The sequence below is a fragment of the Ischnura elegans genome, chromosome 6 (genome assembly GCF_921293095.1).
Source record: "Ischnura elegans chromosome 6, ioIscEleg1.1, whole genome shotgun sequence".
Classification (NCBI taxonomy): Eukaryota; Metazoa; Arthropoda; class Insecta; order Odonata; family Coenagrionidae; genus Ischnura; species Ischnura elegans.
Genome location: NC_060251.1, coordinates 41,231,293 through 41,246,856, shown reverse-complemented (window position 1 = coordinate 41,246,856; position 15,564 = coordinate 41,231,293). Strand labels below are relative to the sequence as shown.

Genomic DNA, 15,564 nt, shown 5'->3' with positions numbered 1-15,564 from the left:
ATCAATAGCTGGTCATGATTTACAAGATCAAATGCTTTCGTAAAATCATAGAATAAAGCCATAGTTTCATTTCTATTATCAATGGATACCAGTATTTTATCAATTGCATGAGTAATAGCAGTAACTGTGGATTTTCCTTTTGTAAACCCATGTTGATTACTAGAAAGTAGGTTATGTTTGTCTAAAAATGATACAAATCTTGAGTAGACTATTTTTTCAAAAATTTTGGAAAATGCATTTTGCAGTGCAATTGGCCTATAGTTATTCAAATCATCAGTATTACCTTTATTCTTATAAGAGGGCACAATCTTAGACACTTTGAGTGAGTTTGGAAAAATTCCAAGTCTCAGAGATTCATTAACTAGATGCAGAAATGGAGACTTAATCATATCATAGCTGAGGTATATTACATTACCAGGGATCTCATCAACACCAGAACTATAACTGTATTGGCATGAATTTGCTATTACGGACTTTAGCTCTATTTCATTGGAGGGCATCATAAAGATAGAAGGTGCCTTAAACGCAGCAGAATTAGTGCCAGGACTTACATCTGAGGTGTCAGGTAACAAATTAAAATGCTTATTAAAAGCATCAGCTAGATCATACATACATTTTGACTTTTCACTAGAAGTGAATTGAGAGCTGGGTAAGACATAGTTTTTATCTTTGTTTTTGGCACTATTTATAATTTTCCAAGCAGCTTTAGTTTTATTAGTAGCTTTAGATAAAGTTGCATCATTATATGTTTTTTTAGCTTTCGAGAGAAGAAGTCTGTACTGTTTTTTCATGAGTTTGTAGTGGTCTTTGCTTTTGGAACTACCAGACAATTTTGTTTCATATGCCAGTTTTTTAAGGAGTGATGAGTAGAATTTTATATCATTTGTGATCCAGGACTTTTTTTGTCTAAAAGAATGTATTTTTCTCGTTTCCATAGGAAATGACACATTAAAATGGTGCAGATAAACTGAGTAAAAACTATGGAAACTCTCCTCAAAAGATTTAGCATTAAAGACCTCTGACCAGTCCTGGGAATTGAGAGACAGTAGGAAATGTGACATATTCTGGTCAGAAAAGTTTCTTTTGATTTGGCACTTTGCTTCAGGATTTGCATTGTATCTAAAGGTAGCAATTAAGGGAAGATGATCTGAGATATGCTCATGAGTTACCTGGGTGCTCACATCTTTGAGGTCAATGTTGGTTAGGATGTTGTCTATCACTGTTTGAGTGGAGTGAGTAACTCTAGTGGGAGCAAAGTTTGTTATTTTGATATCAAAAGCGGCAAGAATATCTAAGAAATCAGTTTTGTCTTTTGTATTGTGGAGTAAATTGCAGTTGAAATCACCGGTTATTATAATTTTAGAGTACCTGTTACATTTATGAATTTCTTCAATTAATCGTTGAAATTTATCCAGAAACACCCGGAAATCAGTGGATGGAGATCGATACAGTGAAACTACAATGAATTTACACTCGTCTTTCATAATTTCAACAATACAATACTCAAAAAGTTTATCAGTCGATCTTGAAAATTCGTACATTTAACTGGTGTGTGGCAGAGTGATTCTTCCAGTAATATAATTACACCCCCATTTTTATAGTTTATACGGCAGAAAACATCGACAGTGCGATACCCTGGGAGTTTTATTGCGCATATTTCTTCTTGGTTTAACCAGTGTTCACTTAGACAAATCACATCCGGTTTATATTCACTCGCGAGCACTTCAAGTTCAAGCAGTTTATTGCGAATACACTGAATATTCAGATGTAGCACTTTTAACTGCGAGTCAACTATCCGGGAAGGGGATTCTTTGTTGCATTCCGAAAAAAATATCTGTCCACCACTACACCTTCTGGCCACACGTCATTGTCAATTAGGACGTTGCCGATATCGGGACTCACAGATACCCGAAATGAGGCATATTTATTATCCCTTACCTTAAGCTGTTCGATGTCTAAGTCCTTACTCGATGACCCAGGAACTACTTTTACGACAAAATCAGACACATTCTCAATTGTGGTCTCTGGAAGAAACCTCCACACATGCAGATGCGTCTTCCGTGGAACTGCCGACAGGGTACACACTGAAGGAGGTTTGGTACCAACGGCCAGCGGGGTTTTCCTGCGACGTCTCGATTTCACTACTGTGTAACTATCACCATTATCAGGAGTTTCCCTCGTTGGATCAATCTTTACTAGATTGACATCTTTACTCGCATTGGAATCAATACTAACTGTTTTGGGGACAAAGGTCACATGTTTGGTAACATTCCTCAGTTTGGTAGTTTGCTGAGGATTTTTACTATAATCTACTCTAATCATCGATGAACTTTTTTGCACAGGATTTGCTGGAGGATGGACGGCAGGCACAGGTTTGACCGTAGAGAGTTCTTGAGCGCACACTACTTTGTTAGCGTACGTCGAGCTGTTACTTGAGTCCACCTTGGATCGAAGTTCGTTCTTTAATGACACTATTTCATTCTTTTGCGATTCAATTAATTCTACACAACAAGAAACATTGAATTGTAGTTTAAGAATTAATTTGAACATGTCTTCCTGTCTTTTATGGATCTGGCTTAATGAGTCACATGGCGGCGAGTCACATGGCGGCGAAGTCACACATTTTTTGCAGCGATAAAGGAAATTTTCACTGTTAATCACTGAATTAGCTAACGATTTAGAGACACCAACGCATCCTAAATGAAAGATATCATTACAGCCATATTCGCACGATAAAAACGTTTGGTTTTCGCCAATTACTTCGGAGCATAACGCACAAGCTAGTTCACTATCCGCCATCTTGAATGGAAATAAAGGAGTGTTTATTTCCATTTCTGAATACAGACTGGCTTTGGTAGCTGAGATGGAGTGTTTTTTTATTAGTTGCGAATTTCTCTGGATAGGACCGAAAAAATACTGGACGTCACTGAGATTTGAATGTTGGCCATCCGGTTGGGAGTTGAGCACATATCCACCTATCCAACTCCTTGTTGTGGCAAATGATGCGCCACAGATAAAAAGTTATAGTACAAAAACGTATAGTTAAGCACAACCTTTTCGGGCTTATAACCTCCAGCCATCCCTACTTATTATGGCCTAGTGCTGATTAATGGGCTTATAACCTCCAGCCATCCCTACTTATTATGGCCTAGTGCTGATTAATGGACTGCTTTTAAGCTTGGTAATCGCTTAAGGCAGTTGCTATGGCAAAGTGACCACGCACAAATTGAATAATAAAAATAACCACATACTATGAAGTAATACTGGAAATAAAAGTTGCAAATCAAGCTCAATGGGCAAGGAATCAGCAGGTCCCATTGTCCTGAACCAGGGACGCCGACTTGCAAAAAATATTGGGGGGGCCCAAACCGAGGATCTTTCCCCGGGAAATTTTATAAGTTGTGAGTTTTAAGTTTTTTAAGCATTTTAGAAGAGTCGTATGATCAACATTAGAACACTGAGAACTCTGATCTCGATATAAGGACACTCCGGTGAAAATCGACAAGCCTGACATTTTTTCCTCACACCCATAACGAATTATTGAGGGGGCTCAGGCCCCCTCAAGCCCCATAGAGTCCTGAACTAAGAAGACAGCCTTCCTGGGGTTAACAGCTGTAAGGGATACAAGCCCTGCAAAAAAGATGCACAGCTACTACCTTAGATAGGGCCCTCAGCCTTACTCTCTCCCAGATAGAACTGCCTCTCTGTGGTAATAAGCCCTATGTATGTACAGTACACTCCCAATTAGCCAGGCTAATGATGGGGAGAGGCAGAACGAATCATTGGAAAACATGGATAATCCAAATTTAATTTAATTTTCATAAACCATCATTTAAATCAAATAATTTATTTTTACTTACGCACATTGTCTATCATTTTAGATTTTTTTCTGAATTAAGAGCTTTCTCTTCCCGACTGCAATCTTTTTTGCGGTGATAACTTAATGGTACTCATATTTCTACTGCTACATGTAATACCTGATTTCCAAAAACCACTCACCCATGGCTCTGAGTTCACGGATTCAGAAAAGTGGTTTGAACGAATGCTTCGAAACCACTGCACGACTTCGGAAACTACACTGACTATCACCATGCCGAGAACTCCCGTCTCACACAAGTTGCCCAGGATGCAACTGTTGCAGGACGCGGATCCGTAAACACTGAGCCCAATCCTGCACTGCAATGCTTGTAAAAGAGGAGCACGGAACTACCGTGAAGGCAACGGGGGCGCAATTATGCCATCATGCAGTAGCGGTTTTAGGAAACCAGGACTTAAGGCAAATTGTCTACGCAGGCGAGTGCCTGGCTATCGTTAACTCACGCTATCTCTACTTCTACTTCCCCTACTGCTTTAACTTCTACTATTCCCTTCCTCTTCAGTTTGGCCTTCACTGGTAATGGCGCAAACATGCCCGAGTGCAACGAAATATCCGGTTCCCTTGGGCCATATTCAACCACATGCAAGGCCACAGCAATAATTGCACATTTGCGATATGAAATATACAATTAAAGATAGTAGGCATAGATAGGTAGGATAAGATAGACATTTCTCTGAATTTACGAATGATTAACCATTGAAGAATCTACTAAAATTAATCGAGCGGTTTTCCTGCCGCTGATCGTCGTCTACTATGCTAGAGATGTCCAAGTAAACTTGAAACATTCCTAGTCAGCAAGTAAATGAAATTATTCCACTTTGAGAAGGGTATTTGAGAGGACATAATTAGCCCGGTGTAGCAATGCATTTAAAAAATGCAAATATCTTGGTGCTTTTTCGCCCAATTTTATTTTTTGGTAGAGATCACAGAAAACTTCAAAGGACTGTGAACTCATGCACAAATAATCCGAATCCTGGATAAACCGCAGCCGGATAATCGGGAGTCTGATGTGTATGCAAATGCTAAGAGTTAATCATTATCGAATTTGGTGTTACTGTTGCAATATACTGTTAATTCAACAATAAAATACACTGAAATTTTAAATACTGATAATTAGTGATAATGATAACTAATAGTGGTAAGATAACTTTTGTCTTATCCAGTCCACTAAAAATATCATGATAAAATATTGTTGTGTGTCAACCTACAAATAACTGCCTCCATAGAAGAGATCACATTTTTAGAAATCTAGAAGAAACCTGATAAAATATCACGATGATTTGGATAATTTCAGATATTGGATACTTATAACATATACAGTGATATTTTTACAGGGACTGACATGGTTTAAACATATTTTTGTGGGGCTACATGTAACAATTATTATTGGTCTACCACATATCACTTACATACAAAAATCGATATTGCATTCCTTATAAATTTTTAAAATGGGATATTTTCCAATATTTCCATATATCTCTCAGGCCTCCCCATATCCCTAATCAATTATTATTTTCCCTCTCCCACTTTCCCCTCTATATTAAATGAATATTTCAAAGGCATGGAGGCAAAAGTTGCAGAGACAGCACGTTTTGCCAGCAAGTTTTAATTTTCTTTGGACTCTTCAAATTTAAGCCTATCATTTGATTTGCAAATGCATTTAATCAAAAAGAAGATAGATAACAAATTTTATAATGAACTAGCCAAATATCAAGCCCTTATGTCATGATGTACTGATTTACAGGCTACAAACTGTAGATGAATGCCTAGCATTGGTGTCTGAAACAAGAAAAATTTTTCGGCACTTGAAATTTTCAATCATTAATGAAATAGAGAAATTCAAATCAAAAGAGAGTAACATAAAACAGGCATATCAGCAACTGGATGAGTACACCAGCAATTTTTATCTCGATGGAGAGAAAACCACAACACAAGGACCAAATAAACACCATGACGTCAAGAAAGTTTTGCGAGAACTATGGTTTAATTTACTAACCAGCTTTTGTCCACTAGTTGAACACAAAATAATAAGGACTCATGATGCAGAAATTTCAGGTAATGAAAATTTTTGTAGTAATTCCCAAAACTTTTCAATGGTAACCCTAAAAAGTAATGGCAATTATTTCCACTCCAACTTATCTATAGAAAAAAATACCAAAAGTTTTTTTTGATGCATGACTGAGATAATCAAGAGGCTGACCTCAAATACAGCCAATACTGAATTCTTAAATTCATGAAACACCATTACATTGGTAAAACATTGTAGAAGCAACAAGTTTTGGTTGCTTGTTACTCAAGTAGATACATCTCACAGCAAGAAACTCTCCATTCTCCCAATTCCGTGTGTTTACATGTTGAGTGCAATCATTTGTGCTAAATGCAATTTTGGTTTGTATGCTACCAACGATAGCATCCACAACCACCATACCAGGAACTGTGGCAATCTACATGTAAAGTTCATCAGAACTAGTAAAACTAGCCTTTCCCCCCATAACATGGGACACCTACTATATAACAAGCTTCCTAGAAACATTAAGCGTGGAAAAAATGTCTAGTTTTAAATTTAAGGTGAAGGAGTTTTTTAATGTAAATATGTTCTCTATTGGTATTTTTATTTCTTTTTTTGTAACAAAACATTGACGTGCTGCATACAAGGGCGTACCCAGGATAATAACTAGGGGGGGCAAGTCATGGGATTTATGAGATTATTTCCTTGAAAAAATAGTTTTATTTTATTTACATGTCTTATACAAATATACATCATTTTTCGTGGGTTTTAAGGAAATTTGTTGAATACTTTTGTTTCAATTCAGTACTGATTTTGCTTAAAGACTTTTGCGATTTTTGTTTCTATGGAGGGGCAGCTGCCTCTTCCTGCCCCTAGCTGGATACGCCCATGGCTGTATATCATGGAGCACGTATGTACCAAGATCTCCGGGCAAATAAATATTTTTATTATTATTGTATAACTTCTAATCAACCTACATTATACCAATCAGGGGAAAACTATTCTGAGCAAGATCTGGGATATGGCAATTCACCAGTATTTCCAGGTTATAATGCTGTCTTTCAAGCTGCAGTGGAAAGCATCAAGTCCCTTGCACATGTAAGTAGGGAAAATATTTTTGAATATTTGGTTATTACTTAAAAAAAATGGCTAGTGAAAGCCATTTATCCCAGATTTTTCCACATAATACAAGAAATTTCTGAACACAAATGAAAAAATAGTAAAAATCAATTGAAAAACTTTGACTAATTTTCTTACTAAAATATATAGCGATTTATGCAACACATGTCAAAATTAAAAATCAAGGAAAATTCAAAGAACATGTTTCTTAATAGGCAACATTAATAACTTCACAAAAACTAGCAATTATTTCATGTAGAAAATAAAAATTAGAAAAATGGATTGCCTAGAATTCTCGCAACTAGAAAAGGAATACATATTAACATTTATTAAACCTTTACTCACAATTTCTTTGGTGTAGTGAAGCAAACAAATTATTTTTATTGCACAAATGATCAATTTCTCCAGGAATTTTACAGCCATAAGCAAGAAAAAATTCTGGCCAACTATTCCGATTTGATTTACTCCAAATATGATGACTTCGTGGAAGAAACAAACTACAACGTGCATTGCTATAAAGAAGAGTTTGAAAAATTTTCACAGGAGAGTATAAAAAGTAATAGACATTTTCCTTAGTCTCAATTTGTCTTCTAAATTAAATATTCATACGGTTTTCATAATTCAATACATACTATAGTTGATTTGGTAATAAACTAAAATACTTCATAAGTTATTTTAGAGAGAGGATGTGTATTGTATGCTAAGAATCCAATTAACAATTCAAATGCAATCTTAAGAAACTGTGGCCACCGGATGGGGTAATGGTCAAGCACTTTAGCTCGTAAATCTAAACTGTCAATCATGTAAACAGAACTTTTCATTTGTACAGGATGAAATAACCCCATAACAGCTAATTAAGGTAGTACAAAAGTATGAAGGCTATTCCTAAATGTAAGATGCAATATTTACTAATAAAATAAACTTGAGCACCTCATAAATTTTTAACTTATTTTCTATGATGATAACTCAATGCTCACTTATGCTGCTAAGACATTAAAATGGGTCCAGTTCTATTCCCTAACAACCAAAATTGGATCTTAACACCCACAGGAACAAATAACATTCATCATTGCTAGGACTCAAACCAGTGTCAGAGGTTGTGATTAGCCAATACCAGAATAATCTCAACCACTTCCCGTTAGGTCTCTACAGCAGAGTTTGAACAATAGTAATAAATCTTAAAATGGTGGTACATATCCTGAATTTTAAGTAGCATTCTAGATAAGTCTGTCTTTAGAGTTGCATTGCTTTTGATAAAAACCTTATGATGCAAAAAGTAGAAGCCAAGGTTATATGATTCATCACATCATGAAGACAGAAAAAAATGAGACAGAAAACAGCACTTCTAACAGATTTTGCACATTATTTTCTCAGATATATATTCAATGATCACAAATGCCCTTGTGATGGCTAAAAAACATGGAACTATGTTGATCAAAATGTTTCATGATGAGCAAGTCACTATGCTACGCGATCAGCGCCTCTTGTATCTCAAGGAATGGTCAGCAAAAGGAAAAGAAAATGTAACGGCTCTGGTGTCTTTGGAGGCACGACTACTTGCTCTGCATGGAAGTTTAGTCAATAGACAACTGCTCCAAGATTTAAACAAAACTGCTACAGCAGAAGTTCAAAAATGCCTCATGAGTATGGGAGTCATTGAAAGAAAATTCAAGGTAAGCCATTGGCATAGGTCAACATTTGGCACCCCTTAAGCTCAACAAGCAATTATCATAATACATTGCAAAATTTAGGGACATACAAGCGACTAAATTAATAATAAAAGCCTGGCACAAAAGTTAAGCACTATTTTTCCAGAAAATACAGATGGATATACTGTGATCGGCGATCATTACTTCTATTATTGTGTGGATTTGCCTTATCTTTAGATTGTTAGAAAGTATTCTAATAGTTTATTAAACCTCTTACGACTATTCAAATTTTTTTATAAGAATAGCAAACATCATGAAAATTTTCTTTCACATTGCAATGATATCCAAAAGATCTTTCATGTAAAAAATTTCAACTCAACTAGAAACTGAGCAAAAAAAAGTGCTTTCAATTTTAAGACCACCTCATTGCCAGCCATTTCTGCTAGATTTCCCAAAGTTTGCCAGGACCCAATGATATTCCCCACGAGTTGTACGAATAAGGGAAGATGATGAAATGCATGAGATTTACCACAAAAAAATATTCACCAGATCCATCTCTTAAGGAAATTCATGTTAATTAAAAAACATAGAATTTGTCATTCATCAACCTATTCATAGGTCCTAGCTGTACCACAAGACAGTGAGAAGGAAAAGACAAGTAAATGGGATCCAATTATCTGTCACTTGATAAGCCAATCATTGCAAAACTCACCTGTTCCTTGACCAGTCCCTATATAACACCATCACTTTTCCTACCTATCTACTACTATTCTACTTATCTAACCCTTTCCCCAATAAAAAATTAGCATTTCAAGGGAATGGAAGGTTGAAATGAAAATGATCAGAAATAGATAACCGAACCTTTATGAATCAACAATAAGGTAGATAATATCCACACATTGACCACGTATCGAGTAACCATGAATACGGAATGATGGAGAGTATAATGATAGGTAACCAACATGGCACTAAAGACAGTTTTGACACAGAAGGCAAGGGAATCATTTATGGAATCACAATGCCCCTGGTTTTGATGTTAATTGAAACTTAATTATGATAAAATAAATGATGGATATAATGCTAATGGTAATTTGGTATTGTAACTTGGATTTCCATTCAAGTACAATATTAGCATAATGATAGGAAAGAGCAAGTTTTGGGTATCATAGATGCACCAAATATTGAGAAGAAACTCCCTATGACAAGTGTGATTCCTTACTCATGCACCCATGATCTTCCTCTGTCAGGGAAGAATCCTGATTAGCTGATCTCAATGATTGCTTTCTTGAATCTGAAGTGGTTATTTTTTGCATCCAAAATGAAAATTTTATTGACTTATCTTTTCACTCATGAAGAGAAAAGAGTATCAGGCTTCAAACTGAAGCTACATCATACTCAAATTTGTATTTTCCACAATAAAAACAATAAAATTTCAAAGTCACAGTGTTTCAATATGGGCCTCGACTTCCAGCTGCCATTGAGCCAGAAATTTACAGTTAATCAAAGGATGGATCAATTTTAACAATAACCTCAATATCTAAGTCTTAAGTAACATTAGGCTTTTAAAAACCCACACTTTAGCTCCATATAAATTTACATTAACTCGAAGACAAAATCTTGAGTTATAAATGTGTTTCTCTTCCAGAATACGATGGAAAAAATGTTAAACTTCTACCGGTCATCAATAAGTGATTTTTCCTTATCAGTAGGCAAACTAATAGATGTAATTTTTAGAAATTTTGAGGAACTTGCAGATGATTTAATAGAAGAATCACCATGGAAAACTAACATTTTATCTTCAGATAACATGTTGAATCCACCCCGAGTAGGCGATATTCTAAAAATACCAAAATTAATCCTGAGGTGAGTAAAATTTTCAATAAAAATTTAATGCAGAACAAAGCAAAAATCTTCAAACACCCAGTCTGAATTAAGATCCTCTCTGGGGTACACACAAAATATGTGCAGAATTTTCAGGTGGAACTGCTAAGCAAATGTTTTTTAATCTAGCCTAAACGATTAATCTGAAACTTCTTTTTACATAAAATCAAGAATGCCAGAGAAGACTTATCGAACAGAAATTCCTGATGAAAAAAACTCAACATCAGGCTCAGGGCAGATAACACCTTCAGAGGTAAGGAATCAATAAACTTTCGCGAAAAATATTCAAACTTAAGTCTTCATGGCAAGTTAAACGAATGAAATTATTACCAGATACACATTAAAAACAAATTATTTTATGGTTTAGAACAAAATAAGCACATTTTTTTCCACTTCCAATCACAGATGCTCAAAAGTCAAACACCGGAAAATAAATTACATTATCAATACACCATCCTCTCTATCAGCTACCAGGAGAGTTTGAGAAACCCCATCACCACCTATGAATCAATACCCAAAAATAGTCATTGTGACCACTCATGAACCTTGCTGAATCAGGCTCAAACACGGAACTGACCATAAACCCTGATTTATAATTGAATATTTTAACAGCTTAAGTTGGATGGAGATCCTTTCTTTCTGACCCGAGGACTTTAAGTTTGAAACCCAAAGGAGATCACTAACATAGACTGAACCAATGAAAAACCAGATGTACAGCAATCATTCTCAAAATGTGGTTGAGTTATTCTCAATCCTGTATTTTCCAAGCAAATAACATGTAGCATTAGTAACTGTAGTAGGGGTTTCCACCACTTTCAGTTATCCTCATTTCCTAACAATTTCAAATCTTAAGCTGCCAGCCAGACATTAGCTCTGATGATACTACCTTTGTCGTACTTTGAATGCTGGCAGTGTCAGATAACGAATGAGGAAACGTAGGCCATTGCCTAGGGACCATAAATTTTTTTCTCACTTATGTAATATCCAACTACAGCATAAACCCTTCCATCACTAAGGAGATTCGCTACTTCTGCTGCCTAAAAATGCTGACATAAGAGTATCCATCTGGCAGTGATGGCAAACTTAAAAGAATTCCAAGGCTGGTGAGAACCAGAGTACAAACATACTCAAATCAAAATAGCAGGTATGGGGAATAAGTTGCCAGATGAAATAAAAAAGACAGATAATATAGATGCAATGCATAATTAGGGGTTAGAGGATGCATAAATCTACAAAAGAGGGAAGATGTTATGTAAATACAGAAGGAAAAAACGAGTGCATATACATAGAATGTAGCAAAGCCAGATAGCCATATGTCAACTTAGAGATAGGAATACAATCACAAAATTGAAGACATATTGGTGCATAATAAAGCTGAGTAGTGAGTTGAATTCCTCAAAACCTAACATAAATGGTAACCCAATCAAAAATAGATACAGTTAAGCATAGTGTGGTAAGATTTTTGGACGAGCAAGTAAAAGAAAGGTGCTATGTATTTCACAATCGTGTAGCCACACCTTCGATACGCAATGAGCATATAGGATCTGGTGCAGAAAGACTTCATACGTGAACTGAATACAATACAATGGAAAGCTACACAATTCATCAAAAACAGCAACGGGTGTACATAAAGCGTTACATAGGTGTTAAGCAAATTAGGCTCAGAGCAGCTAGAGACTCTGAGGCTGCAAACTACAGGCTTAGATTGCTTGGGCAATTGAGAATAGAAATCTTTATGAGCGACACACAGAACATCATAATGGAGCACCACTACATTTCCAGGTCCAAAAGAAGCGATAAATTAAGAGAGATATTTTGCTGAATGAAGAGATACGGGAATTCACTTTTCCCTAGACCCATAAAGGACCCTAATAAATGCTAGCCGTAATTTTGTTTGAGCATTTGCTTTTTATATTAGACAGCTGGTGACCTAACATCTCCTGCCAGACACCTTTTTAGGTGGCTTGCGAGGTAGTATGTAGATGTGAGCTGATTTTGCGAGTGCTTCAACAAATTTAAAATTTTGCTTCCGATTGCACAGAATGACAATTGTAAAATGCTACACGTTAATTGTCAACAAAACATATTGAAAACGTAACAGCATTAACTTGCACTGACACTCTAATAACTGACTCCTTGTCCAGAAACAATGCATATTCAACACAGGATGAAATTTGTTTTACGATCAGTCCTCTGTAACAGATTAACTTCATCAAGAATATTACGCAATGCTCTACTGATTTCACAGAAATATCTCAAAATTCATCCCAGGTAACACCTGGGACGTTCAATGAACTATGTGCTGCTCGCAGGACCTTCGGAATTATTACTTCAGGGCCATATTTGCAAACAAATGTTTTTACCTAATGAGAGAAATTTATAAATTGTGCTTAAATAATACCTGAGAGTTACATTCAGTATGGGAATGAGAAAATATGCAATGATATGAATGGCATTGACTAGAGACTAAAATTAACCTTATATACATAAGTAATGGCTTACAGGTTTTCCCTGAAAATGTTTAGAGGGTAAAATTCTCAGTTTGTGAGCCGAGCTAGCTTGACCTGGTATTGCGCACCACTCACTGCTCCTCAAGAACCCAAGTAGTCACTTCAATACTCAAGTACTCATAATACTACAATAAATACCCCAATGAGCACCAAAGTAAGGAGGTACTACACTCATGCTTTCAGAAACTATTTTCTCCGTTACAGAACGTAATACACATTCCAAGCATTCTTATTCACTGCTATTTGGTCGATACGGCTTTGTCCTTGTTAGCCAAATTGCATTCTTGTGAGCAATTGAGTAATCATTAGATTATCCACATACATGGCCATGCATTTACCCCGTAGCCAAGATAACTAGTTGAACAGAGAAATTTCAATTTGAATCACAATGTCATTCTTATAAAGTAATCTATCATTGCGAATCAGTTACATTGCCTCACATAGATGCCAACAACTTCAAGGAAAACATAGAACTCAACACAAAGAAGTTCATTACCATTATAGTTAAGTAGAAAAAAGGTGGCTAACTTCAATCAAATTTTAAGTCAATATAATTAATTGAGACATTCTCATTATATACAAATTAGAGGAGCAAATCACCTTTTTACCCTTAGGACGAAACATCTCAGCCAAGTGATGAGTCAACTTCAACAGGATTAGGTTCGACAACAATAAGCTCACAAGGCAATGGAGACCTAGAGGAAGACCTCTCCAAAGATCTGACTCAGCATGATGGAGAGGGAACTCATACTTCCATGGTCACAGCTATTAACACAGATGAAATTAAAATGCTTCAGTTGGAGGTAAGTAGAAGTCTCAATACTATGGATTAGTTACAATAATTGTTATTCATCTATTCTTATGTTGCTGCTACTGATAGATTTTGGACCTTTGCAGAATTTCACCATGATAGTTGAAGAATTCATAGCAGAAGCTTCTAATCACCTAGAAAGCTACAGGGCATCAAGTAAAATTTGGCAAAAGAATTGGGATAAATCCCGTTCGATGCTAGAATTGGCAAACAAGGTACCATATGTGTGACGAATAATTGAGTCAGAGAGAAGAAATGGCGAAGATTTCTAATTTGGAATGATAAAAACCTATGAGTTAAGAATATCTACCCGAAAATATCTCATAAAAAAAATACGTAAGATATTTCAAATTGACTTGCCCAGGAAGTCATCCACATTTATTCTATAGACTAAATAAAATGGGATTAAACGCTTAAAACAACTCTGGAATTCTGACAACTGTATCCCTATGAGAATTCATTAAATGTCACTATCAACGCTCTTGAAATATTCGTCATGCTATGCGCAACACTAATTCAAAACATGCATTGAACTAATTACAAATACCAGTATGCAGTACTTTACGGTCAATGTAATCCTAACTAAAAAAAAGGATCTGAAAAAGATTATTACAGATAATCCAGTTGCATCATACACGAACGCCCTGGGCTTGTCAAAATGTTTCAGGAACTTGAGAGTACTACTTCAAAAACATCATATCCACTCCTCTTTAGCATTCCCAGAATAATAGCCCGTAAGTGACAACTGCGTAAGTCATGAATAGACAAGTCAAAATTCTAGAGCTATTTCTGTACAGCAGACGACCTAAGTCGTAAGTGGGTCAAGGATCTCCGAAGCTTTGGTTAGCTGAGCACTAATATAGATTTTCGATGCAAAAGAGGATGTATCAGTTATAAAACAGAACACAAAATTTAAGCTACAGTGAAACATCTAAATAAGGTAAAAGACCGTATCACCTCTTTACCTTGACACAAACCTTCAGACCATAATACTACGAAGAAATCGGAGCGGAACTTTGGTGAAATTGATCTGTTCTTTAATAGTAAGGCAGTGTTTACATTAAGTCATTATTTTCTCCATCACGGTTCCAACTAGTTACGAAACTATACACCAAGTAAGTTAGAACTGCATTTACCGTTAATGGCTAAAGGCAACGGTACCACATCACAAGATCCAGGCGATAACCTTTAGGCGGTACGTGACACAGCATGTACGAGAACAAGATTGGAACGTCACCGATGAATCACGCAAGGTAACTTTACCGATCCAAATGAAGTCATTAAGCATTTCTTTCGGCTTCTGTGTAATCCTAGACCACGGAACCGATGGATTTTTTTTGCCTTCAAATACTTGATAAACAAATGAAATGCAGAAATCTCCGCGCCTCATTATTAAATGAGGCTTCTGCGTAAGGTTTTACGAGTTTTGAACTTGACAACGTCATAGTATGATTGCCTTCACCGCCGAGAAAAAATTCTGCAGACGATAACGATTAAGCACTCAAGGCCTGGTGATCCAAATTCGGAGGGAGTGAACTTCCCCTCACAGAAGACACGGCATCTTGATGAGGTAGCCTCCACCTCCACACATATCAGAGGGGTGGCGTCTGACGCTTGTGTTCCACCCATCACTCTGGCATACTTAAATATAGGAATAACAGACGCACGAATAATACCTAAGCTTTGCTGAACTTTCCTCGACTGGGAAT

At 36.2% G+C, this 15,564-nt stretch overlaps 1 protein-coding gene and 1 long non-coding RNA gene across 3 annotated transcripts in view; one reads left to right on the top strand and one right to left on the bottom strand.

Moving 5' to 3' along the window:
• LOC124160548 overlaps positions 1-14,277 on the top strand; it is a 34,845-nt gene extending 20,568 nt beyond the window's left edge. For both annotated transcript variants that reach the window (XM_046536412.1, XM_046536413.1), the window contains 8 exons: positions 5,622-5,932; positions 6,877-6,983; positions 7,413-7,560; positions 8,379-8,677; positions 10,299-10,516; positions 10,706-10,787; positions 13,659-13,847; positions 13,942-14,277. In XM_046536412.1, coding sequence (XP_046392368.1) covers positions 5,622-5,932; positions 6,877-6,983; positions 7,413-7,560; positions 8,379-8,677; positions 10,299-10,516; positions 10,706-10,787; positions 13,659-13,847; positions 13,942-14,085 — 1,498 coding nt within the window. In that variant the 3' untranslated portion in view covers positions 14,086-14,277. The remainder of the gene's footprint in view (positions 1-5,621; positions 5,933-6,876; positions 6,984-7,412; positions 7,561-8,378; positions 8,678-10,298; positions 10,517-10,705; positions 10,788-13,658; positions 13,848-13,941) is intronic.
• LOC124160550 lies at positions 7,437-14,984 on the bottom strand. Its single transcript, XR_006865190.1, has 3 exons — positions 14,469-14,984; positions 13,645-13,809; positions 7,437-7,516 (listed from the first exon to the last, which is right to left on the bottom strand). It is a non-coding gene; the product is annotated as an uncharacterized LOC124160550 (long non-coding RNA).
• Positions 14,985-15,564: the final 580 nt, after the last annotated feature.